Below are 27986 nucleotides of genomic sequence, written 5' to 3'. Positions count from 1 at the left end.
TTATTTCATTCTACTGCATGGCTGCGTCTCTTTGACTGGCCTGCGTTGGCCTAAAGCGCCCTCCACACTCGTGCGCGAATCGCGGCGCAAAGCCGCGAACGCAAGTGTGGCGTCGATTTTCGCAGACAGCGAAATCGACTCCACACTCGCGTTCGCGGCTTCGCCCGCGATTCACACACATAGTCTGGAGGGGGCTTAATATGTACAGGGAGTATTATATTCTTTGGTAGGTGGTTGGTGGCCCCTGGGCCTTAAAATTTAGTTTGATATTCCTTTCCAACCATTTCCAACCACATTTATTGTACTTTGCCTGTGGTATTTATTTTGGCACATGTCATGGTGACATTTAAAGTAGCGTTCAAATCTCGCGAACAATATCTATCTTTATACGATAATAAAATTATTGATTTCAGCAACATAAAACTAATTAAGTGTTATTTTTGTAACACATAACGTAAAAAACATACTTAATATACTGTTCGTAATTTATATCTGTGTTGTCGGTGAATGTTTGCATACAAAATTGTTATTTCAAAGTAATATTTGAACGTACTGTTTAAAACTCGAACGTAAATAATGCATGCGGGTGTATAGAATAGTAAATTGGCTGATATTAAATACATAAACAAAATGTAACTTATTTAAAAGCAATTAAAATAGTTTACGACTTGTTATTCAATGAGTGGTCTCTTAATTCAGTGATTGATATCGCACAATGGAAGCTGATTCAACTACTTTGGACACCAGTCCGAAGGATACAAGTTTTGAGCCAGTTTTTCCTTTCCCCGTTAGCCCAGGGTAAGTCTTATGCGGTATTAAATATAGAAGATGAATAATTAAACAAATGCAAAATGTTTTGATTGCTGACTTACTTTTTTTAAATTTAAGGAACAAACAGCTCTACAACACTTTTTCAACACACAGTGGTGAAAGGAGTCTCGAATGGCAGATTATTGAGAAGCTGCAAGCACATGGACTTCTGCCCAAAACAGTGAAGTGCCCCACAGGGAAGGCCGAGTGCAGAGTGGTGTGCAAAAATGCTAGAGTTATTGATAGGTATGTTGAAACCAAGAAAATCCTAGCTGGAAAGATTTGCCTAGCCCAGATTCATTCTGTCAACTCTCTCATTCTCTTACATTCCACTCATTACAAATTATTTGTACTCATATAATGTGTTCAAATTGTGAAACATGTCTATGTTACAGATGTATTGCATAATTGTTTTCCTTCATATTTTCTTGGAAATGTTCATATTTGTCATGCTACTTCAATCAACCTCAGTACTTTTTGTACTGAGACTGACTGAAATAGCAAGACACATTCATATGTTTCCATGAAAATATGAAGGAAAAGGAAAACACAATTATGCACTAAATCTGTATCTTGCATATTTTCTCTTTCTCTCATTTGTGTCTCTCAAGACCCTCTTACCAGACAGTAGAGTACAGTCTCCAAAGCAAAATTATTGTCTTGGCACTACACAGCTACAAATTTGTATGCAAGGGTGCTAAGCTAATAGTTTTGCTCACTGTATATTTAAGCCTGAAGTATCACACTATTCCAGAGTCCAATGGGTGTGTGAGCCATGTGGGACTCGGCAGCCGGTGCGCCTTGGGTCTTTCTTCATGAAGCTCCAGTGCTCCCTGCTGCAGGCTCTGCAAATCATCCTCGCGTGGAGCGAGGATGCTGACATCATGCAGGCTGCACAGCACTTTGGTATGCTATTTTACTTTGAGCTACATACATAACAACATAATAATATTAAAAATAATAAGGAAATATGAACATCATCACCCTCAGTAATATAGTTAGTACTTGCATTTACAACCTGTATAATCCTGTGTCAATCTTGTTAAAAATATATTTTTGCTCTATTACTTTATTTAAAACGATCATTTGTTTTATGAAATAAATGTATCTTAATCTAATATCAAGAAAGTCCATGCATTCTGTTTTCTTAATGTACCTATACAACTATTTTAAAGATAATTAAATGTTTCATGCTAACCTTCCTAACAGACTGGTGAGTATAATATGGTATTTTTACTGTATTTCTGTTTTCTGTATTATCAATATCTTGTTGCTTATTTTTATTAAAACATATAATGTCACTGTGTATGTTGAACCAGGTAGCGTAGCACAGTCGCGTTTTTATCCCTTGTCACCATACCTGTTACGTTCTAACAAGTATGTAAGTGCGAAAAGGACGCGCATAGTGATAGTCGATAAAAATGGAACCGTGCTGCGCCCGCAGATCAGAGAGCCTACCGCGACCCACATTTGACGTGTTGCCGCCCTGTCACACTAACGAATGAATATACAAATGTGACAGAGAGGCAACACGTCGAACGTGGTTCGCGGTAGACCCTTTCATAATATCAGAAATATTCAAATTAAATAAACAAAAAAAAAATATTTTTTCGTTTGTTGAAAGAACAAGGCCATTCGTACATGGCACTCAATTAAATGTATGAACGGCTTAAAGCAGCCGCTCGTCACCCCGCTGGTGTCGTAGTTCAGTCCGCGTCCTAATTCTCATCATGGTTAAATAATCTAATTTGCTACTGTAGCTACCTAATTTTTATTTTTTACAATGTGTTCTTTTTTTATAACTTAGTACTATAAAAGATCATGGCCCCGGAAGACCAGCGCTAGCCTAGCCAGGCGCTAGCCTGCTAACCTGCTGAGTTGCGTCCATTTCGTGACCTTTACGAGTATGATGTTGTTTTCTTTTATTATTTGTCACGAATAAACACTCTATTCTAATCAATCTGATTCACACATAACGAGCTATAAAAATCCATTTTAACAAGTTCATAATTGTAAAATCATTAATAAATCTAATTGCAATTCCAGGAGTGAAAGATCGCGTAGCAACCGCCATCTACAGCAAGATGGATGACCTGGCGATCAAGGCGCAGCTGAAGGACCGGCTGGGAGGCGAGGACAGTGTGGTGCTCGCCGAGATGTACCCGGACTGCGTCAACAGGCTGTCTCCCGACACTACAGACACACCACATGTTCATAGGATACTTATGCTGGCTGACACTAATGTAAGTTACAGTTTAGTTACTCAGATGGCGCTGCAATCGTTAAAAAATAAACCAATTTCTTATTTATGGAGTTAAGAAGTACCGCAAGGCAATAAAACATAATTAAAAATTTCCCTGTTGCAAATTTGTATCATATGTGTTGGTTTGCTACATGAGCACTATGGTTGCCACCTAGTATGAGAGAAATATATAGAGACGAACTTCAATTATACCTGTTCTAGGTGACATAGAATATTGTATCAGTATTATTTTTTAATCCTCGGCTTTAATTACAGCATATACCTACTCGCTACTGGCTGCACGTCATAAAAGAGGACAATAAGAAAATACCAGCAAATAGCTCATTGGACTCTGAGGTAAAAATATTTAGCTACTTTTGTTTAGCCTGGTAAACCATTAGTCAATTTGCAGTAAAACAATTTTATCTTGCCGATTACGTATAATTTAACACACTTATCAAACAAAAGTTACACACTGTATATAAAAGTTTATTTCCACAAATTCAACTAAACGCTATTTCGATCGATTGAAACTATCCTTTGCTTTATGGAAAACAGCGGCATATATGAGTGATATAAGTAGGTGATTTTCCATTGGTTTACCAGACTAGTGTTGAACCAAGACATGTCTGCAATGATTTTGATAGCACACGCAGTTCAAGTGTTATTTTAAACGTCAAACTTCTATGAAATTATTCCCAACTAACATTAGGCGCTAAATTTAAGGGTTAGAAGAGATTTATATAAGCGCCTATTTACTCTTTAGGTGTTGTTAGTACTCTAAAAATAGGAGTTATAGCCTATAACCCCGTTTTAACCCCGGATTGGGCACAAATTTTATCACCATAAGATTTATAACAGTGCTACAGTAGGGTTAGCGGATAAAAAAAGAGACATAAGAGCGGTATAGTGGAGCTACAATAGTGTTAATTAATTCTTTAGGAGCTAGATGGGTTGCATATAGGTGACTACAAACTGTTGTAGTAGAAGAGCGCTAAAGTAGTGTTGTGATAGCGTTGATTACGTACTTAGGATTTAAAAGGGTGCCAAATAAGCGAATACTAACTATTTGAGTAGTAGTGTAGGGCCACTACTACTCAAATAGTTAGTATTCGCTTTTAAAGTCAATATTTGTAACACTCAAGAAGGTAATTGCACATATTTTCCTTAGCCCTATCTGCTTTGGTTGCAGATGTTTCCATTATGGAGATCTCCAGGCGATAGGTACAGAAATCAAATCGACTACGTCATTCTAGATACTCGCTGGAGATCCTCTGTTTCCAATGTAAAGACCTTTCCCGGCGCAGAGTGTGGCTCTGACCATAATTTACTCGTAGCCAATTTCTCGCTGCGCTTAAAGGCGCCTAGACGTCAACCACCGAAACCTAGAAGCTTGGATCCTTCTGAACAACCGATCTTCCGTGAGGCGTTGGAGACGAAACTCAAGGATTGTCCTACGCATGAAGACGCTAACGCTGACATACAGTCTAGTGTTGACAAAATAATAGAGAAATGTATTACCGACCGAATATCACATTACCTACAAACTAATCATATTCTAAATAGTCGCCAGCATGGATTTCAAAAACAGAAAAGTACGAACACACTATTATCTGCCTTTACAGATGAGATTAACAATAATTTAGCAGATAAACAGTTTGTGGTAGCTATCTTTTTTGATTTTAAAAAGGCTTTTGACACCCTAGAGACCGATACTTTGCTGAAAGCCATGGAGGAGTGCGGGGTGGGGCGGCCACTGAACCAATGGTTCCGTGACTACCTCACCGCGCGGTCCTTCCGCGTGAAGGTCGGGTCGGCGCTCAGTGACGAGCAGGCCGTCCGCTGCGGAGTGCCGCAGGGCTCGGGCTGCGGGCCCCTCTGTTACCTGATGCACGTGAACAGCCTGTGCGGCGTGCTGCGCCACTGCTCCGCGCACATGTTTGCGGACGACCTGTGCACGCTGCGCGCTGGCACCGACCTAGAGCAGACCTGCAAGCTCGTACAGGAGGACGTCGATGCCGTTGTCAAGTGGTCACACGATAATGGAATCGTACTAAATGCCGATAAGACAAAACTCATGATAATTCATTCTCCATATTTGGTACCTAAAAATGATATCCCATCCATTTTCACTCATAGTTTCCAATGTTTTCATAGTATTAATAACTCCGGAACTTGTAAATGTCAGCCCATAGAAAGAGTTAATAGTTTTACATATCTTGGCATGAAAATCGACGAAAATTTCTCCTGGACGACTCATGTAGATTACATTAGTAATAAATTAAGAATACTTTTAAGCATATTTTACCATCTTAGTTTTAAAGTTCCTGTTAGCACGTTGAAATGTATTTATACTTCTTTAGTAGAGTCTATTATTAGTTACGGTCTTGACTGCTATGGCCTCACGTTTAAAACTAACATAGATAAATTAGAAATGTTACAAATTCGTTTTCTAAAGTTACTAGTTAATAAAAAGATAAAACACAGTTGCAAATCTGACTATAGACAATTATTTAAAGTATGTAAAATTTTACCAGTGGGATTAAAACTCAAATATATGTTAGCTGTAAACAGTCATGGCAGCCAGGAACACAGGGATCTAGTCAATCATAGTCATAATACCAGAGCACTAACTGCGGGCAAATATGAAGTACCTAGGGTGTATAATTATTATGGCGATAGGACACTAAAGAAACGTTTACCCTATTTACTGAACACTTTGCCCACGGATATAGTAAAAGAGCCCAAAATAAATAGATTTAAAATCAGTCTAAAAAGGTATCTCCTGAATACTCTATAGGGGATGTGTTACCCTATAGTGTATTCATGATATACCTACCTATTTCAACTACGAATGTAAACCTATTCTAATTTTTAAATTTAATTAAGTATAGTATTATAGTATACTGAGACTCCACAGTCAAACTAAATGTAGTTTTGTGGAGCATTGTATGTAACAATAAAGTTGTAACTTCTAGTATAATAAATAATTAAATAAATAAATAAATACTGTGGAAACACCTGAAAAGTCATATCAATGACGCGCTGGATCAGGTCTCTAAGACGAAGAAGCCAGAGAAGAAGAAAAAATGTTGGATTTCCGACTATTCGTGGGAGCTCATTCAGCGTAGGAAGGACTTAAAAACTAGAGGCCTGCAAGATCGTGTGATAATGGCTGAATACTCCGAGCTTAGCAGAGCTATCCAAGCGGGTTGTCGTCACGACAAAAACAACTTCATTGAGGGTATATGCAGCGACATCGAGAGACATTCTAACAAGCTACAAACTGCTGACCTTTTTAAGAAAGTTAGAGCCCTTTCCAAGCAGTTCAAAGCTAAATCGTGGGTCATAGAGGACGCCGGTGGCACTGTACTACACGAGCTCGACCGCATTGCCGAGAGATGGCGTGCCTACTGTGAGCAGTTGTATACAGATGCCCTTTCAACGCCTGGCACTATCCCGGACTGGCAGGAGCTAGAATTGGAACCTATGATCCTTCGCTCCGAAATATCTACTGCTCTACAGTCTCTAAAGAAGAAGAAGGCGCCAGGAAGCGATCAAATAACAGCAGAAGTACTTACAGCTATGGGGGACCTGGGTGTAGCGACACTATTCAAGATTTGCTCACATGTCTGGCAATACGGTGATTGGCCACAGGATTGGTCGGAATCCGTTATACTACCGCTGCACAAGAAAGGGTCAACCAAGAACTGCAGCAATTATCGAACCTTGTCCCTCATATCACATGCCAGCAAAGTCTTGCTCCACATTATCAACAATCGCATCCGCTACTACCTGGATTGGCAAATCCCGCAGGAGCAAGCGGGTTTTGTGAAGGGCAGGGGCACTCGGGAGCAGATTCTCAATGTCAGGCAGCTCGTTGAAAAGGCATACGAGTTTGATACGCCAGTGATAATGTGTTTCGTGGACTACAGCAAAGCGTTCGACTGTGTCAACTGGAGTTGTTTATGGAAAGTCCTACAAGATCTTGGAGTACCCCATCATCTCACCGCCCTACTTCGCACCCTGTATGGCTCAAGTCAAGGAGTCGTAAGAGTCGATAAAACGACCTCAAAGCCCTTTAAATTTCAACAAGGAGTTCGCCAGGGATGCATTTTATCGCCCATTCTGTTCAACGCCTATGGAGAGCACATTATGAGACGTACCTGCGAGAACTGGGAGGGAGGCATCGCAGTTGGTGGTGTAAAAATCACCAACTTGCGCTACGCCGATGACACTACTCTGCTAGCATCAAATGAGTCGGAAATGGTTGCACTTCTAAACCGAATGGAGCGGATTAGCGAGGAGATGGGACTTTCCGTAAACAGGTCCAAAACCAAGGTCATGGTGGTGGATAGAACTGGGAAATTGGCACTCACTGGTGCGTTGGGCCTCCAGACAGTGGACAATTTTATCTACCTAGGCTCCAACATCAGCAACAATGGTTCGTGCGAGAAGGAAGTGCGCAGGAGAATTGGCATGGCCAAGAGCGCCATGTCTCAGCTTGGAAATATCTGGAAAGAACGCAGCATTTCCGTAAAAACTAAAACCAAATTGGTACGGACTCTAGTCTTCTCAATCTTTACGTATGGCGCAGAGACGTGGACGTTGAAAGCTGCTGACCGCAAACGCACTGACGCTTTCGAGATGTGGTGCTGGAGAAAGATGCTTCGTATCCCCTGGACAGCATTTCGGACTAACGTCTCCATACTGCGAGAACTCAAGATCTCGTCGCGGCTGTCATCTGAATGTCTACGCAGAGTCCTTGAGTACTTCGGACATATAGCAAGGAAAGACGGTGACAGCCTCGAAAAGCTTTTTGTGACAGGCAAAGTGGATGGGAAAAGGCCTGGGCGTGGACGCAGTCCAATACGTTGGTCCGACCAGATCCGCACCGCTCTTGACTCCACAGTCCACAGGGCTCTCCATACCGCCAAGGACAGAACCAGATGGAGAAGAATTGTGAAAGAGAAGGTGATTCTGAAGGGAGGTCACGACCCTCATTACTGAGGATAACGACGCAAGGAGGAGTTTCCATTTTGTATTATTATTCGTAAGCTTGCTCTGTGACAGCTTGAAGTGAAATGTAATGGCGGATAATTAAAAGCAAATAATTGTTTTAGTTCACTGATGCAGGAGTTATCTGCGGATTTATGATGGCGAAATTAATTATACTGTCAAAAACTATATGTATTACTAACAAAATTTTAATGGGCCTCTGATCCTTTGCATATTTATCTGAATATAATATTTTTTTTATTTGTGGTCCACCGTATTTAATTATCGAAAAATTACTCAATATACGTGAAGTCCGGTTTTAAATATAACAATACTAACATTAAGTCAATATTGAGTAAAAGTATCGATTTTTATGAAGTATTTACGTTCTAATTAATAGTTTTTGTTTTGCTTATTGATTCATCGGTCATCTTAACATGGCGCTATAGGCTTAGGTTCTAAGTAAGACTCTAATAACAGTATAAGATGTACGGTATTGAATAACGCTCGCCTGCGACTACTTGATCGATAACGGTGACTCATAACTTCTCTTTTCGACTGTAAGTGATACAAGAGAGTTAAGTAGCGATTATGATACACGGAGCTATAAAAGACTTTTTATCGCCTGTTTAGAACCTTAGGTGAAAATTGCAGCTACTTATTACTCATATAGATATTAAGGTGGTAGAATTCACTTTGAGCTATAACACTAGCGGCATAAGATGCATTATAGCGGCCAAAACGGCTACTGTGGATCTTAAAGCTATACATGGACCTCTTAAAGACCTTGATGTCACCAGAGCCTGTAAGCTTAGAATATGTAGCTATTCTACAGCCGTTCTACATATGTCTTAAGGTGATAAAATAAGTGCTAAGTTTCGCTTAATTGTTTGTTGGGTTATGACGTAAAAATTACACTTGCGCTGCGTGTGCTATCAAAGTCGTTGCAGACCCCTCTTGGTCTAACTCTATATTCTATATATGTTACGTCCCGTTAAGTATATTTTTCTCAAAAATGGACGGCAAAGTCGACTTTGCCGTCTAAAAAATAGGTCGCGAAGCGCGTAGTTTATGGTCAGTCAAAAATTAAAAAGTTAAAAACATTGCAGTCTCGATTTTGGGACTGCAATGTTGCATACAAATTCCATTATTTGTCGAGTTCCAAACTTTTTAAAAGTTGAAATGACCATATCAAATGAAGGCACAGGCCCATTAAACAGCCAAACAGATGATTAGTACCGCGACTATTTAGATGTCTCAAATAGGTTGGCTTATATTTGGCAGAAAAATACACTTCTATTTTTTTATTAAAAAAATAAAAAGGCGGCAAGGGCTTTTTTCTGTCAAAATATATATGCAAGACCGTTGCTTTTGTTAAATATTTCTATGATATTTATATTTGTTGCACCATTTTTGAGAAAAGCACTATATATGACTCGGCTGGAAGGCTACTTGCTGGCTTCGGATTCAATTAAACGGACTCCCAAGGTCGGCCGTTTAAAACGAATCCTCAGCCTGCAAGTAGCTACTTCCGAGCCTCGACAATAATGTACTATTAATATAGTAATTATGTCCCAATGCTAGTAGTACAGGGTAAAATATAACCAAGGAAAGCTGTATTTCAAAATCTAGTATTTTCTACGAAGACTTTACCATTGAGATATAACATGACAGTGAAAAACAAATCATCATATATCCAACTAAGATGTCCATATTACCGCAAAACAAATTTCTTTTAAGCATCTGCGAGCAACAGTAGAAGAGGTGGTGAAGAAGGCGACGCTACCCAATTCAATAATAGTGACCGGCAACAGCGTACCCGCGATAGAGGGCGCCTCCTCCACGCAGCAGCTGCTGCAGCATTGCGATGCCGATATGCAACGTTTTCGTGAGTTATATTTATTACCTTCTGATAAAAATTATTGTTGGATTCTCAGTTTTAAGGTACTTATTAAAATAACAGTATTCAATGTTGTACTGCTTTTAAACATTATACCGTGTTACCGTAGCTAGTTTTTAGGGTTCCGTACCCAAAGGGTAAAACGGGACCCTATTACTAAGACTTCGCTGTCCGTCCGTCCGTCCGTCTGTCCGTCTGTCTGTCACCAGGCTGTATCTCGCGAACCGTGACAGTTGAAATTTTCACAGATGATGTATTTCTGTTGCCGCTATAACAACAAATCGTCGGGGATAGTGCAATACCGCGTAACTAACAAAGTCAAATAGAGTTCTAAATTCAAACAATGTAACAAAGAAATTGGACCTTACTGCATTTGTTAGTTACGCGGTATTGTACTATCCCCGACGAAATACTAAAACCAGAATAAAATAAAGATTTAAGTGGGGCTCCCATACAGCAAACGTCATTTTTGACCAAAGTTAAGCAACGTCAGGCGTGGTCAGTACTTTGATGGGTGACCGTTTTTTTTTTTGCTTTTTTCTGTTTTTTTTTGCATTATGGTACGGAACCCTTCGTGCGCGAGTCCGACTCGCACTTGCCCGGTTTTTTATTCGTTAACGTCCTAACAGGCGCATTTCGTCTTTCGCCATGCACTCCAGTAATGCATTCATACAATCTAATATTTAAACATTGAATTTGCCACGAACGAGCATATGCCAAACTTTAGGTACCTACGCAGCGCGAGTAACGAAACGTGAGTCAGACTACAAAAAACTCATGCTTTATAAAAAAAGTCCAGCAGAATCTTCGGTACGAGATTTTGAGTTGTTTGAACATTTTTTTTCGTGCAACGAACGCATTTGTGTATTTATTTTCTAACGATTGCAACGCAACGGGGTTTGAAAAAGTGTGAATTAGACTTGAAAGATGTATCCCTGATAGTTTTTTTAATGTAAGTTTTTAATTATTATCATTTTTATTGAGTAAGTTATTATGTTGTTGCCGATAACGGTATCAAATTCAATGTAGTATTTACTAGTGGATTTGTCAATCGGAAAAACTTTTAGGCACAGCGAGACGCAAAATTGCATGGACGCATTATAAATGAGTTCACACCAAGGTACACCCACCTACGCGGTAAGTTGCAATGATTTTAAACAGCGCAATGTCAAATTTTGTCTCAACTCTCATCTCATCACCTATTTAGGTGTGAAAAAATCCAAGTTTTCTCGTTTAACATAAGTTCCTAGCCAGTGTTGCCAGATGAAATCTGAAATATTCAGTAGAAAAAAAAATCGGTTTAGCAGTAGATAGGGGGAAAAAGCAGTAGATTTAAAAAGTGATGTCTCCAATAGGTAAAATTGAACAAAAAAAATTTAGGCGCTGACCTGACACCAACCTCCCATAAAAAAATTTTTTTTTTTCCTTTTTAGGCCCCAATTTCGCACGGGAGATTTTTCACTGCGCGTTAAAAAAGCGTTTGAATGACACAAACGGATAATCATGTATAGCTGGTCAAGCAAATCTTGTCAGTAAAAAAGGTCGCGAAATTCAAATTTTCTATGGGAAGATATCCCTTCGCGCCTACATTTTTCAAATTTGCCGCATTTTTCTACTGACAATATCTGCTTGACCAAGTATATGTATTGACACGAAGGCGGTTTTTAAGCGCGGCGCTTTTTTATCGAGCACTGTTCACTAGACGACATGATACGACGGTATAAAGTAACTAGATGATCCGGTCACGACGAATAATCATTCGTTTTCGAAAAATCAGTAGCTCAGCAGCAAAAAGCAGTAGATCAGTAGATATTTTTAAAATCAGATAGATCTACTGCTTAATCAGTAGATCTGGCAACACTGTTCCTAGCCTTACTAAAAATGTATATTTGTATTTCTCCTGTTACGAGCAGTGACTTCACGAATTTGGCGCGGCGCGGTGACGCTGTGCGCGGCGGCGCGCGAGCTGTGCGCCGGCGCGGGCGCAGGAGCCGGCGCGGCGCAGTGCGCGGGCGCGGCGCAGCGCTACCTGCACGCCGCGCTGTACCGCGTCGCGCGCGCAGAGCTGTTCGCGCACGCGCTGCAGCTTATCGCCGATGATACTACACAAGACAAGTTGGAATAATACATTACAGTCGACAGTGTCGGTGACCGAGGGTCGTCAAAACGCGGCTCGCGACCCGCATGCAACTCTTTAGAGGTTGCGAGTCTTCATGCGACTAGAAAAATTGCATCTTCTGACCTCTTAAACAACTGAAAACACCATTTGCGGCCATTTAAACTGGTGATTTCTACTGCGGTTGGCTCATCTTCTCAAAAGTTTGCCCACCCCTGCCCTGCCCACCCCTGGCAAAGACTAAAATAAATGTAGGTAAGAAGAGCAGAACATGTAGTGCAAATAAGTTGCCATTGAAAATTTTACAGTTGAAGTAGATGGCGCTGTACGGCTTATACTAGAACATTTTTTGATAACTGTCCTAGTTACCTGCCAAAAAACATTTGGCTCCGCAAAACGCCATTTACTTGAGCTGGCTGATTGGCGTGTATATGCACATAATTGTTAGCACTACCCTATGCGTCACAGTATGTTTTTTTATTTCTATATAGCAGTTATTATTATGATATGTTGGTAACACAAATACTTGAGAGACTGACAGTATTATAAATTATAAGTCTTCCCCAAAGAACGTCAACCTTAATCGACTTAGCGCCACTTGCACCATCAAGCCATGACACTAACCCGGGGTTAACTGGTTAAACCGTTAACCCAGTGTTAAAGTGCACTGGTAACCATAGCAACTCCAGGTTTAACCTGTTAACCCCGAGGTAGTGAAGTGTGCAGTGACGCTTTCAGTGTTTTAAGATTTCTTTGTTGCAAATAACCCATTAGTATCTTATTTACATTTTTTTCCTTTGTTTAAACATGTATTTGTTTTATGTTACATTAATTAGCTTATAAGGTATGTCTGTGAAAACCATATTTTTAAGGATTTCAAAATGATATTATTTTACGTAAAAGTGCCTTATCGATGAGATATTTCCGTCTTCCCAAGTGCCTTGAAATGATATTTTGTACTAATTGAGTACATATTTTGTTTTGTTAGTTATGCTTGTGACAGACAACTAGACCAGCAGTTTCATGTTTTCCTGAACTTAACATTATGCTAGTTGTTAAGCAGTTGTGTGTTGCTATGTTTTCCACTTTTGATTAGTATATAAAAGTTTGAATTATTATTAATTTTTGGATGTGTAAAATGATAAATTACCAACAGCCTATTAGAAAGTTTAACAAAGACATATTTTGTAAAAAAAAATATTGAAACTGTATTGATGTTATTCATTGCACAAAAGTCTTCCAATATTATGTGCAAAAAGAAGATTAGTTTTTAAATCATACCTAAAACGTATCATGCTCCTATGTTGTGAATACAAGTATGCATAATAAATAGTATATTCTTGAATATTTTGTTTGAACGTTCATACCCAATGCCCATACACATATGTTATTACGTTATTAAGTTAGTACTACTAGTAAAAAAGGGCTGCTTCAAAAATCTAATGGTGTATATAGGTTTTGATAGATTATTAAATATTTTCCAATCGAAACACAGACAGGCACGATCTTCGAATTAAAAACGTTACCGATTCGCTAGGTATTTTCAAACGTAAACACATATTTAATATAACATACGCGCTATTGTTTAGTGTGTCTGCTCATCATCTAATAATTTGATGCTTAAAAACAAAATTTAAAGCGTGTCTACCGAATATAACACTTTAAACTCTCGCGTTTTGTACACATATATCGAGAATGTGTGTTTTTAAGGTAAAATCAATGAAATTATATCGCGGTAGACTCGTTTGTGTAATTCAATATACCTACCGAATGGTATCGTTTACCTATTATATTATATAGGGTCAATTACTCTAGTACTATAGTGTCGGTTTTATAATTAAACTAGAATATTATATACTGCTTCTAATTAGGGCTACCGGCAAGTCGGATTAATTAGAAACTTTAGAAAGGCGCCGATCCCGTCGTAGCTTTTCGCGCAAGGCGCCGGTATCCGTTATCTACCTACTTAGCTTTAACTGCAATGGGAACTAGTTTTATTGTAAAATTGTTATGATACAGGCTGGTACATCTAAATATCCGTGGTGAACTGGTCATAGTTTTATATTTAAAGGCGGCTATGCAGTTATAGTACCTAAGTGTTGGTAATAGTGGCTATAGAAAACGCGAATCTACGCGAAACCCGCCGCGCCGCTTTGATGTGCGAGCGGGTCATCGCTTTATACGTGCACTAGCTGTTGCCCGCGACTTCGTCCGCGTGGAATCTTATCTTCAACATTTTACATCTTTAGTACCCACCTATAATTTTCATATCCAAGCAATGTTGAAATTAAGTACCTACTTTTCTTTTTTAGCAAGTTGTATGAAGTTTTAAGTCAAGTGGATTTTGATGTTGGTTGCTGAAATTTCTTTTCTTGTATTCTCATAATAGGTACCTATGCCCTTATACAAAGATTCAAGTTCCGCACTCACAAAATATCTGATCTCCATACAAACTTTCAACCCCTTTCTCACCACCTTGGGGGATGATTTTCAAAAATGCTTGAATTTGTTTTCATGTTTTTGAATTTAAAACCTTTTTTTTGTAAAAAGTTCAAGTTCCTAGCTTAAAATTAAATTTACATTCCAAGACGAGGGTACCTAATGATTCTCCGAAAAACTTTTAGCAGATCATCGATTCGCCGACAACGATTCGCCGAACATCGTTTCGCAGAGTCATTTATTTGTCAGTGTAACTTTTGGTCGACTAACGTTACGTAGACTCTTGGTTCACATACCGTTCAGTTCGCTTCTGTGTAAATTAGCAGTAACTATTATTGGACGATTTCCATTTAGCAGAGTAATCGTTTCGTTTAAGCAACGTTTAGTCGAATAACGTTTCACACTTTATATATAAGTCGTTATTTTCGAAACAAAAACTTTTTGCAGAAATAAAGAAAACCCATATAAAGGATGAAATATAATATTATCCTATTTTAAGTAAATTATGGTTTATAAAAAATATTATATTTGTATGGTTTAGCTTTATAATATTTTAAACTTTCGCGTTTTGAACACATAATTATTAACTCACATTATAGACGAGTCTAACGTGAATGTAATGTGAGTTAATATGTGGTTTAGCTTTGTTTTGCCGGAAATGTTTCTATAGATTTTTGTTTCACAGAAAAAAAATTCAAGTAATTTCAAATGGCAAAATCTTTACACACTTCAAATAATTTTAGTTCGGATTAGTTATGGTTTACCAAAAAATTTAAACATTGGTTTAGTTTCAAGGACAATTTGTTCATGTACTTAATTTCATTTCACAGATTCATGGACCTGTAGAAAAGTTACTTCTTATAAATACGGTTTTAACCAAAATTTAAGATACAGAATAGTCATTTAGTCGAATTTTATTTATTGAGTCGTTATTCGTCAATTAACGCAATCTGCTTTTCTGGAAAGAATTAATTTTTTAGGGGTCGTAGTTCTAACCTAACCCAATTTTCTGGCAACAGTTCGTTTTCTTGGGGGTCGCAGTTCTAACCTAACCTAACCCACTTTTCCAGCAACGGTTCGTTTTCTTAAGGGTGCAGCTCTAAACTAACCTAAACTGCTTTTTTAGCAATTTCAATGAATACTACGAGTATGTGAAAGTTAATTTAGTAAAGTAATAAATTAGAGAGAAGTTTTTCTAGTCAATATTAATGCCAAATGAACATTCGACCTATTGTGTTTCGACCAATGGTTTCTCGGTTAATTATGACAGTTACTAAATGATTATTCTACGAATAGTAAATATGCGTATCAATTTTCTGCTTATTGACTACTCTCGCAAACGACTACTATGCGTAATGAGATTCGGCCAATCGTTACTCTGCCAAAGAACCCGTCGGCGAATCGTTGTCGGCGAAACAAAAATCGGCGTAATTTTTTTCGGAATATCAATAGGGCACCCCAAGACGAACTTTCATCCCTTTTTAACCCCCTTAGGGGTTAAATTTCCAAAAACGTTGCACTTACTTTTTTTTTGTAATCGGCTACTATGCCTTTCTAAGAATTTTTCACGCCACTGTTCGGAAATGTGGCAATAGATGGTCTAAAACCAAGCTGGAAAGTAGGCAATAGCTGTAGCACCTGAAGCACCACTACTACAATGTTTCATTGTTGTCATCATCTGTCATTGGTGACAGTTCGCTACAGCAATGAGTATCATTTAAAACATAAAAATCAATAAAAGGTCTTTTTTTGCGCAACTTTTTCCTTCAAAAATAAAATTAGGTTATTTATAGCACCAATTTCTTGTTTAAAAAAAAAAAGAAATATCAAAACCATTCACTTCATTTTTTTTTAACAATTATCCATTCAGTTCACGCTTAAGGCGTTTTTTACTTTTGTAGCTGTTTGTGGTTTTATTAGCAAAAACGCTTCTAATTTTAGAGTCGGTTTGAAGCAAATAACAGAAAAACGCCTCTTAAAAGTGTTAAAAAAAGTAAAAAAAGGCGGGATCTGAAAATACCTACTGAATTGGATAGTGTAAATTATGTTTGACTGAAAAATATAAGAAACGCGTATCTACGCTCGCTATAAAAATGAGTTCTTCTAGTGAAGAAAATGATATTCTCACGCTGACGCCTACCGAAATTCAAGACAGTACAGGCAGTGGCTAGTAATTTGCTACCAGAGAAATCGCGAGCTAGTACTTATAGTTATGCAAATGTTTTCTTATTTCCTCGCAGTAGTCGTGAAAAGCACTATGTAATGCCTCGGCCGGAAACGCTAAAGATGGACTCGTATTATTCGAGGGCCTCCGCTAACGTGTCGGCCCTCGAACTCACTCGTCCATCTTTTAGCGATTTTCCGTCCTCTCCTACAATGTACTATTGAAAGCATTAGTATTGGATTCAAACTTTGAAACCCATTTTAACCCTGTTAGGGGATGAATTTTACAAAACGCTGAAATTACTTTTATTGTCTTTTAATAGTATCCCCAAATACAATGATTCAAGTCCCGCGCTCGAAAAAATGTTTGATATCCATACAAACTTTCAACACCTTTTTCACCACCTTAGGGGATGAATTTTCAAAAACGTTGAAATTAGTTTTCTTGTGCTTTAATTTAAAACGTTTTTACAAAGTTTCAAGTTCCTTGCTTAAAATAAAATTTGCACCCGCAGACGAACTTTCATCCCCTTTTTAACCCCCTTAGGGGTTGAAATTCCAAAAACGTTGCTATAATTTTTTTTTAATCAGCTATTATGCCTTTCTAAGAAGTTTCAAAACCATTTGTAATGGATTCAAACTTTCAACCCCTTTTTAACCCTGTTAGGGGATGAATTTTACAAAACGCTGAAATTACTTTTCCTGTCTTCTAATAATATCCCTAAACACAAAGATTCAAGTCCCACACTCGAAAAAATGTTTGATATCCATACAAACTTTCAACCCCTTTTTCACCACCTTAGGGGATGAATTTTCAAAAACGCTGAAATTAGTTTTCTTGTATTTTAATAATATATCTTTTAACGTAGTTTCAAATTCCTAGCTCAAAAGAAAACTTTAACCCCATACAAACTTTCATCCCCTTTTTAACCCTGTTAGGGGAAGAATTTTACAAAACGCTGAAATTATTTTTCCTGTCTTCTAATAATATCCCTAAATACAAAGATTCAAGTCCACCACTCGAAAAAAATTTTGATATCCATACAAACTTTCAACCCCTTTTTCACCACTTTAGGGGATGAATTTTCTAAAACGCTGAAATTAGTTTTCTTGTATTTGAATTTAATACTTTTTCACAAAGTTTCAATTTCCTAGCTTAAAATAAAATTTGCACCCGAAGACGAACTTTCATCCCCTTTTTAACCCCCTTAGGGGTTGAATTTCCAAAAACGTTGCAATCACTTTTTTTTTGTAATCGGCTATTATGCCTTTCTAAGAAGTTTCAAAGCATTTGTAATGTATTAAAATTTTCAACCCCTTTTTAACCCTGTTAGGGGATGAATTTTACAAAACGCTGAAATTACTTTTCCTGTCTTCTAATAATATCCCTAAATACAAAGATTTAAGTCCACCACTCGACATTTATTTGATATCCATACAAACTTTCAACCCCTTTTTCACCACCTTAGGGGATGAATTTTCAAAAACGCTGTAATTAGTTTTCTTGTATTTTAATAATACAGTGAAACCTGGATAAGTGAAATCTCAAGGGACGAGCAAATTTGTCTCACTTAAAGAGGTTTTCCACTTACACAGGCTCCCAGTTCGCCAGGTACAAATAAATTTCTGTCTCATTTACAGAGGGTTCCATTAATAGAGGTGAGAATAGAGTATATTTCAGTTATAGAGGTGGTTAATAAGGTATTTAGTAATTATCTTTAAAAATAAATAAGGTAAAATAATCCATGTCCCGAAATATTTTTAAGTCTGTTTAAATATTTCTTTAAATTTATTTTGAATGTTTCTCCAAAGGATAGATATTTTAAAATTAAATTAAATTTGATACGGACTTCATTGCGTATTAGAAATTTAATAAATGAAAATTTATTTTTTCGTGTTACTTTCAAAATTTCAGCTTTCGTTTCGATAGTTTTAACTACTTACATAATTATTATTATTATTATGAGCCTGTTGTGTCCCACTGCTGGGCAAAGGCCTCCCCCCTCTTCTTCCACTCGTCCCGGTTTTGAGCTATATCTGGCCAGTCTTTTAAAAAGGAGTCCAAGTTATCCCGCCATCGCCGACGAGGTCTGCCGGATCGCCGGCGGTTAATGTTTACTTACATAAACTAAACATTAACTAAATCAAACTTAAAGTTTAGACACAATTAGGCAAATGCGGAATTTGTGGATAAACTAAGAGTTAGTAAGAATACGGAAATTTTTCAATGAAGTCCAAGTTAAAGAGGTCATAGATTGACGTTATCTCAGATACAGAAGTCAATTCCCTATAAAATTCTAAAAACCAATTAGGAAAATGTAATCTTATAAATATAGTCTCAGTAAAAGAGGTAAAATACACTCTCTGTCTCAATTATAGAGGTAAATGTGACTATAAAATCACAACAACGAATCCCAGTTATAGAGGTTCGTTTTTTCTCAGTAACAGAGGTAATTCAGTGCTAAAGTGTCGGGACCGCACCATGAGTCCCAGCTATAGAGGTTTCTCACTTATCCAGGTCCCACTTAACCAGGTTTCACTGTATATCTTTTAACGAAGTTTCAAATTCCTAGCTTAAAAGAAAACTTTAACCCCATACAAACTTTCATCCCCTTTTTAACCCCCTTAGGGGTTGAATTTCTCAAAATCGCTTCTTATCTCTTGTACACTTTATAAATGCAATCTGGTGTGCAAATTTCAACTTTCTGGCTTTTGTAGTTTCGGCTCTGCGTTGATGAATCAGTCAGTCAGGACACTTGCATTTATATATATAGATAGATAATAGCGTTATCTCTCGCTTACACACCGGCGTGCGAATCCACATCAGTAGGCATGATAACCGAGTAGGTAAGTTATAAGTTCGGTACTACAGCTAATTGGCTAAGGTTTATAACGATAAATCCCTGTACCTATTTAATCAGTTTGTAAGAAATTATAGGTACAGTCAGCCAAGAAAGTGGTAGACCACTTGACCGTACTAGGTATTCATATAAAAAAATGTATCAGAACGTTCATGTTGAAAAGATATATTCATGATCATTCAATAGGTACCTACATTCAGAGCACATACGTAAGACCTAGTGTCCTAGACCCATTATGTGCTCCGAATATTTGAAATGGCCGAGTAAATAGGTACACCGTTCACTGCAAGATGAACGTTCTTGATCTTTATGCAGTTAGCGTCGAATGTTGGCAATGCATCACGGGCGGGCGTTCGAAACTGCACGATACGGCCTTAACTGTTAAATGGAAACTGCCGGCCTAGCCAAAGTGACAATCGCTATCGCTTCGCCATCGAATCACTTTGTGTCTCTCTATCTTCCATATTAGTGTTCCACATTAGGTACTGTAACCTGCAAATAGGTGAAGAATTGACAGTCTTATTGATTTCTCTTCAAATCCATAAAATGTAAAAGTGTAAGGTTGATGCATAAAATTTAAGTAAGTACCTGCCTATTCTACCTAATATGAATATGCAACGGTCAGTTGGAATCGCAGTCCGATCCTCATCAATTCATCATCCAATGATGCCATGTAATGCTTATATGATAACTATGATAGGCGAGTTGTTGCAATGAAAATTTAAGTACCAGCGAAAGAGTCTTGGACAGTGCATTATGAACTTAAGAAATTATGTATAAGATATAAACCTATTGAGCTTAATAAACTTCATCTTATCTAACGTCCGTGGTAATTAAAAAAAATACACTTCTTAATGTGACTGTACCTACAAACCAACACTGGACCCAAGAAGTATAAAGAAAGAATAAGAATTCAGATAAGTAGGTAGATAAAATATAGTAAAAGTCGTTATCATGACATAGTTCCCGAAAGTATACAAAAGCGACGAGCGGTCCCTATTCTGTCGAATTATCTCGACACCCTCTTGGGGGCTGATCCCACTGATCTAATCCTGAAGCCCCTCTGTCCGCGGACGTGTCACGCTTACGCGCGTTTCTAAATGAGCTTTCATGTAGATACACTTTGTATACTTAGGTATCTAAAGATAATCCAGCTAGTACGTCAAGTATATTCATATTAATAATTTTTACGCACGTAAAATAATGGTAGGAAGTGATTAACGAAAATTAACAAAAAAAACGGCAAAAAACATTAAATAGGTACCTACAGCATAAAAAGCTACAAGAACCTTTGTAACCCTTAACAAGGGTTCCAACGACACTGGCAAAGCAAGCAGACACCGCAACCACAGCGACCGAGCCGGTCATGATAACATGACTGCATCATTATAAGCGCAGTTATCTCTTGCATAATCGGTTTACAGTTGCAGGAACCCGCAGGACGTGCTTATTACTGGGTTGACACTTGTACACAATGTATACACCAGTCAAACACGCCCGTAAGCTTTACCATTTATCCTGCCTCATAAGCTCATAAGTTATGAAGAGTGAAGAAATGGTAATTTTTATAGCATTTTTGGTGCAGCGGAGTGGTGTTAACGCTCATAAAATGGTATGGGTAATTCCAACTGAAATATTAACGCGAAATTAATCATTAGGGTTGAAATTGTTTATACCAATTCCATTAATACCACTTCGCTGCACCGAAACGTTGTAAAACGATGTCTGCTCATAACTCATAAGTACTATTAAGTATGTAGTACCACTTAAGAGCGCTATGAGAAGAAAAGTTAGGGCAAATTATATTAACTTAAGGCAAAGGGCAAATTTATAACATCTATTGTAAATCTCCTAAATATGTACGTGCGCGACGCTTTAGTTCTACCTGTAAATATGAGCCTATTTTCAAGTACTCACCTAAAAGTTAAATTCATCCATAATATGTTGCTGTGACCCGGGTATGTCCTTAAACCACGTCCAGGACTCGGGTATGTCCTTAAACCACGTCCAAGACCACCGGTGGACGGGCAGCAGCGTCCCTCAAATTCGGTGTACTCGACTGCGATCGCCAACCCGCCTGCCAAGCGTGGCGATTATGGCATTCACCCCCCCCATCATGAAGGGGGAGGCCTATGTTCAGCAGTGGACGTCTTATGGCTGAGATGATGATGATGATGATGTTGCTGTGATAATATAAGTACTTAGTATACTGGTATTAGCAATTTATTTATTTATTTTAAACTTTATTGCACATACAAAAAGTACAACAGGCGGACTTAATGCCGGTATAGGCAATCTCTACCAGTCAACCATAGGGCGAAACAGAAAATTCAATTTTATTGCTTCCAGCCTAAATAACTTAACTTACCTTTGGGTTAACTTTTATCTGAAAACGTCACCAATATTCAACTTTTCTTCTGTGTATGAGTGTACCTTGGCTTGCGGACTAGGCTCGGAGAGCGAGCGGATCGGTAACGCCGGTCCCGTTTATCGGTACAGTTAGGCGAAAGCTGCGACAGGTTGCGATCTGTGCCAGCCGGCCGATGCTATCGCGAGCTTAAGCTATGCAGCTAAATACACTAGCCATTAAACCTAGGTTATTGCCGGGACCTAAACCTTAAAGGGCTAAGACAGAGTAATGCATACAGGGCCTTGCACAGTCAGCATCAAAAGTAGCGAATGAATAACGCACAATAGTTCGTTTTTTTAGCATTAGAAACAAGGTAAATCTTGATGTGTCTTTTAATTGTAAAACACATTTTAAAAATAAGTTACGGCAAATATGTAACAATTATGAATCTAATACAATTATTTATATTCTTCTGCTTTCATAAGTAATTGTTACTGGTTTTTAAAAAACGTTTTTCAATTAAAAGACATGTCAAGATCGCTTACCTTCTTTCAAGTTCTTTCTAATGCTACAAAAAAACTAACTATAAAAGTATCTGCCCCCCTCGAATACTTTGCAAATATAGATATAAGTAGATCTCTACAGTTCACGTTTAAAAGCATCTGCCGCAGTTTAATTTGACATATAGAGACATAGCTATGTTTTTTGTTAATCTAATGGAAAATGATCAATATATGTAAAAATTTAAACCTTTATGTAAAGAGATGGCAACGTATATGTGAAACGTTGTAGTTACTCCTACAGGTATACCTACATACGCTTGTTTAGAACGATTGTGGCGTAAGCTTTATAATTAAAAGTTTGAGACACTGTCACAGTGAGCTTAATATTATAATACTCGTATCAAAGTATCAGAAAATGACTTACTTTTTATAATTTTTGTACATTAGATACCTAAACTATCTCAAAAAAGTACATATCAGATTGTATAATCAATTCCTGATTCCGGATCCTTTGTACGCTCTACATTTATAGTTCCTGCTATTTAATTACCTATGGACTAAGGAGATAATAAGTATAATATAAACAAAAGATCGTGAGCTTTTTCTCCTACGCGCACGCGCCATATACATCCACATAATATATATTATTATGTAGAGCTTAGACCTCGAACGATGCTAAAAGTTAACGGGTTATTGGGTCGCCGGAGCAATGCGCTCACGGCTATCTTTATTTACAAACTCGTCACAAAAACTCCTATCACATTCATAACACTAGCCTGCTACTCTTAAACCCAATCGCGTTTGAAGAGCGGACAACCAACTTATAGGAAACTAATCTTAATAACGTATCTACACATGCATTATTAATTCTAGCGTTTTATTGCACATTACAACTGCAATTCCAGAATAGTTGTACTCGTGGTAGGTCGCAGCCTGTCTGAGAGTACCGCTATCTCCGCAAATAAATAAAAAATGCATCGGAGACTGGGTACATAGCGGGGCCCGTGAGCGAAGCCCGCAGTGCGCCTCCAGCCAGCAGCCGCGATGGTCAACTACAAGCGCGTCGTGTGCGAGGTGGCCGTGGTACTGGCGCTGGTGGCTGCCGTCGCCGCGGCACCCACTTCTAACCCTGACTGCCACTACGACCAGCGGCAGAACGGTTCGGAGAACTACCGCCTAAACATCGACGGCGTTGTGATCGCCGTCGCCCCTGCAGACTCGCTCCTGGCCGCGGCTTCGGAGATCGATCTGAGCGACCTCCTGGACCTGTCGGAGTACGAGGGGCCGTCGTCGCAGAAGCCGCAGCTGGAGCCGAAGCCGGAAGACGGCAAGCCGCAGGAGAAGCCCCAGGACAAGCCGGGGGACAAGCCCGACCTCTCCGTGCTCGATGTCAGCCAGAACACTGTGAAGGAGCAGAAACAAGCTTTCACGAGGAAGCAGGAAAAAGCACACAGGTAGGTAAACGCAGGAACTACTTATCATAGTAAAAAATCTATTTATTGCCTTTGTTTATCTAGAATAGTGCCTAGCCGTATTAATTTCTTGATAAGTTAAAGCAGAATATTTATATTCTTATAATTTTACAATCAGACAATATCAATTTATCTACGGGTAAAAAAACCTACATTATTTTAGCACATTAATTTAACTGCAGACAATATATTTAAATATTTATTATAATATTACTTAGACAGATTAAAAATGATATTGTGTGTGTGCCATACTGCTATAAATATTCCCACGTAGCAGCCAAAAGTAAGGTGTTACCGTTAACGTTATAACAGTTAAGATAAGAGCGTCTCGAATTTTATGGAAGATGAGAACGGGGCGGTTAACTTTACGCCCACATTTCAATTAGGTATGCTATAAAAGCGCAACTTTGCCTAATCTGCTCTGTATTGATGTGATGAGTTTGATTTACCAGTTCAAAAAGTATTTATAGATAAGCAGATATGTACCTACTTACCTGCTTAGTTTTCCGTGGCACTACTGGAAAATATTCATGTAGGTAGTTGTATGATTTCGTAGAAAATCGTAGAAAATTGAATATGTACCTAAGTACCTAATTTAATTCTTTGTAAGGAATTTTGGGACAATTTGAATCTAATGAGGACATTTAATCTATTTAGTGAGATTGACTTGATAATGGTACCTACTAAAATCACTAAATTTCAACTTGTCTAATGAATTTGAGTTTATCTTAACTTAGCGAGAATTAACTTAATATATTTGTCTGCAGACTGAAGAACCGCCTCGCTCAATTCCTGCTGCCCCTGCTGAGAAAGACTCGCCACCACTAAATGGAGAGCCCCATGACAACTGATGCATGAGAGCCTAATAAGGCCATCCTTTAAAGAATAAAATATGCACACGGTGCGCGCTAAACACAGCCCGGAAAAGCAGAGCCGGTGTGTTACTGCCCTAAAAGTACCGTTCCAAGACTTGCCTATTAAATACTTAATAAGAAATAACGTTAGAAACATGGATGTTTAACTTATGTGCATCCGACGATCCGTTAAGTAAGACTTAGCCACGAGTGATATTGTAATGCATTTATAGATATTTATTTTAGTCTTAAGTTAATTAGTAAGCTAGGATGTATAAATCGTTTTGTTGAAAATAAATGAAAATTCTTATTGAAAAATCCCTAAATTATGATTATTATTTTGTCTCTTTCGCCTTATAATTTCGTAAGTCTTATCACTTACCTACCTTCCCTTACCTATGAAATTATAATTAGTCATATAGTCTATTAGGTACTAAAGAAAAAGTGACCAAGGCCGGATTTCAACCGGCGTCTTTAGCTTACGCCCTAGACTAGACCAGAAAATACAACACTTATGATTTTTGTTTGATTTTTTTCCCAAGGTGTATTAACTATATATCGCCCAGACTATTAACTGAAAGTTCGTAAACCTTATTACAAAAGGCATAAGGTCCACTTATGGACTGTTAAGAGTGTTACTGTTTATATAGGTATATGTATTTGAGGTCTAATTCAAACGACGCTTGTTAATCATTAATAAAATAATTGTGGCGGTTAAAGGCCTCTGTAAATAATATTAGTTTTGTCAAAGTGATTCAAGTTCATCATTACCGAATTTGGTCTATAACTTCGGAATAGCATTGAACCATACCATATAACTTTATTAGTTTTATTCATGTCAATGAAACTTGTGGAAGTCTAATCGGTATTATATACCATTAATTACTGTAAGTAAAAGCTTAGTTCGCGGCTCCGACCGCGTAGAATTCGGTCAGAGGTCAGGGTGCGTAGTAATAGCCAAGATGACAATCGTTGGCTCCATGGACGATCGAACCCTACGGTCACAAAACTGAGTATTATATTCTTTGCACAAAACAAAGAAGTGCGCGGCGCGCTCTTTCTTTATTTTGTGAGTACGACAGTGACCGTTGCGTTTCGTTCGCTACGGAGCGTAATCGATGGGCATGTTGGGTACGCACTCAGTGCCACTTATGCTCTCCTTCCCCCAGGGAGTAGGTACCCAGATCTCCAAAAAATTATATAAGTACCTAATCTATATCCATCCCCTGAGCGTAAGTTCACACTGAAAAAAACATGATCTATCGAGCACACATTAAAGTAAATATAAAACATTAAATTAGCTTACAAATAATAATACAAACTATCTCTAAACTAAATAAACTTAAAAGAAAAAGCCTATAAATAAAAAACGTCCCCCAAGTCACTGCCGATGGGCAGTGTGCCCAGAAGGCTGGCCGCATTGCCACGTTGTATGGCAATACTTATGCGTTGAGCAAAATACTGGCCAGCCCTCTGGTCTCCTGCGGCATCTATAAGGCGCTCCGCTAAGGCCCTGTATATACGGCGCGCGCTTGGCCCCCACGGCCCCAGCGTTTCGACCCCAAACGCCTCAAAAATATAACTACTGCCAAGGGTGGCATATTTGCGGCGTTTGAGGTCTTCTGCCATGGACGCGGCATGACCAGCATCTCTGCTGGTGCCCGGAAGGTGGGACGGCGCGAGGGTGTCAACACATGTGGTGGCCGTCCCATCTTCCAAGGCACCAACGTCATACCGTCGGGCCTCTTGCCATCGTCCCTAGCCAAACCGACGGGCTCGAGTATGGCCGGGACTTTGAAGCTGACAAAGGCCCTTCGGATGACGTCGTTGATGCTGGCGTGTCTGGGTATGCGTCCGGCGCTTCTGCCGCAGGAAAGTCCATGATGTCCAAATTTGTCCACCATGGCACCACAACGGCAGTGATGGGGGACGTTTGTTACAGTCCCTATGCGCAAACAAGTCGCCAGTCTGAAGGTGGTGTTGTCCAATATGGTCCCTATGGATGGAGAGGGTAGGGCTTGTAGCCACAGACCCGACTCCCACTCCGCAGTGGCAAGGAGACGAGCTCGCTCCGCCGTACTAGTTGACGTATCAACGAGATTATTCCGTACTAGACGGCAGAGCGGCTCGTCCCATTGCCTCTGCGAGCAAGGATTGGCAGGCGGGTCCGTGTTGCTGCAGGTTAGTGACCAAACATTCTTGGCCTCGGTGCAATGTGCTGCCTCTATGGCCCCGAGAGAGCGAGATAAAATGCCTCCAATTAGGTTTTGAGCACTATGCACCGAGGACAAGAAGGCAGGCAGCGACACACTGGAAATTTTGCGGATACCCAGGCCACCGTGCCGAATAGGCAGAGAGGCCTGGGTCCAGGACCTTTCTTCAAAACGTATGTTGAGAACAGATGAGAGAGTATCCTGAATTAAGGAGTCAAGTTTTAAAAGTAGGGTGGGATGCTTCCAAAGGTGACTACAGCGGAGAACATATGTAAATTTGGGTACGAAAAGGCAATATCGAATGATGGAAAAGGCGGTATGCATATTAATTTTTAGTAGGCGTTCCGAAACAGAATTGAAATTTTGGATTTTGGCATTGACATATTCGTCGAAAGATTGATCTAAAATAGGGCAGTCAAGAAGGTGAAGCTGATTGTCACTGATAATTTTGATACCGGGGGCTATCATAGCAAAGCTGTCCTCTATAATTCTGCAATCGGAGGAAGGGTTCAAAATAAAGAGTTCGCATTTCGAAAAGTTCAGAGTAAGGCCGATAGATTTTAACTCTGATGTTAGTTTTTTAAATCGTCTAAAACAGTATCGGCTTCACCTCCAATGGTTCCGTCGTCCAGGTACCAGATATTTAATTTAGAATTTAGATTTTTTATGATAGAATGGATGGCGAGACTGAAAATGGCTGGGCCTAAAGGATCACCCTGCTGACAACCAACGGAGGAGGCCAAAAGGTTTGATTTATATAAAAGTTTCGTAGGTGAGCTGTAACATTGCCATAGGAAATTGTAGGTTTCCGGGATAATATTAAAGTGATTTCATTAAGATTAACTGCTATACAAGGTGCTTCCTGTAACAGGAGCAATAAATTAAACAAATGTTGGTCAGTTTGAGGAGTACAGCCTACAGTTTAATTTATTGCTCCTGTTACAGAAAACACACTGTATACAATATGAACTAATGTACGTAACGTACGAACAGTAAACTTTACTGCTTGGTTCGATAGGGTCATATGGAACGTTAATGCAATTTCAATTGTTTAAAAAGATTGTT

The 27986-nt window shown here is 38.8% G+C and overlaps 2 protein-coding genes across 2 annotated transcripts; both read left to right on the top strand.

Annotated features, from left to right (window-relative positions):
• The first annotated feature begins 549 nt into the window (after positions 1-549).
• Positions 550-12090, top strand: LOC134665353 (uncharacterized). Its single transcript, XM_063522284.1, has 7 exons — positions 550-798; positions 889-1056; positions 1565-1716; positions 2857-3053; positions 3329-3409; positions 9791-9938; positions 11864-12090. Exons 1-7 carry the CDS (start codon positions 716-718, stop codon positions 12073-12075), a joined length of 1041 nt encoding a protein of 346 aa, XP_063378354.1. The 5' UTR covers positions 550-715; the 3' UTR covers positions 12076-12090.
• Positions 12091-22991: 10901 nt separating this feature from the next.
• On the top strand, positions 22992-25034 carry LOC134665606 (uncharacterized). Its single transcript, XM_063522572.1, has 2 exons — positions 22992-23836; positions 24622-25034. The coding sequence occupies exons 1-2, from the start codon at positions 23427-23429 to the stop codon at positions 24680-24682; spliced, it is 471 nt and encodes a 156-aa protein (XP_063378642.1). The 5' UTR covers positions 22992-23426; the 3' UTR covers positions 24683-25034.
• Positions 25035-27986: the final 2952 nt, after the last annotated feature.

This window comes from Cydia fagiglandana, chromosome 6 (genome assembly GCF_963556715.1).
Source record: "Cydia fagiglandana chromosome 6, ilCydFagi1.1, whole genome shotgun sequence".
Classification (NCBI taxonomy): domain Eukaryota; kingdom Metazoa; phylum Arthropoda; class Insecta; order Lepidoptera; family Tortricidae; genus Cydia; species Cydia fagiglandana.
This window is presented reverse-complemented; position numbering and strand designations above follow the sequence as displayed.

Coding starts and splice junctions, on each gene's coding strand:
- LOC134665353 (XM_063522284.1), top strand. CDS start 716: ATGGAAGCTGATTCAACTACTTTGGACACCAGTCCGAAGGATACAAGT. Junction 1,057..1,564: donor AATGCTAGAGTTATTGATAG/GTATGTTGAAAC, acceptor ACACTATTCCAG/AGTCCAATGGGTGTGTGAGC. Junction 3,054..3,328: donor TTATGCTGGCTGACACTAAT/GTAAGTTACAGT, acceptor CTTTAATTACAG/CATATACCTACTCGCTACTG.
- LOC134665606 (XM_063522572.1), top strand. CDS start 23,427: ATGGTCAACTACAAGCGCGTCGTGTGCGAGGTGGCCGTGGTACTGGCG. Junction 23,837..24,621: donor AAGCAGGAAAAAGCACACAG/GTAGGTAAACGC, acceptor ATTTGTCTGCAG/ACTGAAGAACCGCCTCGCTC.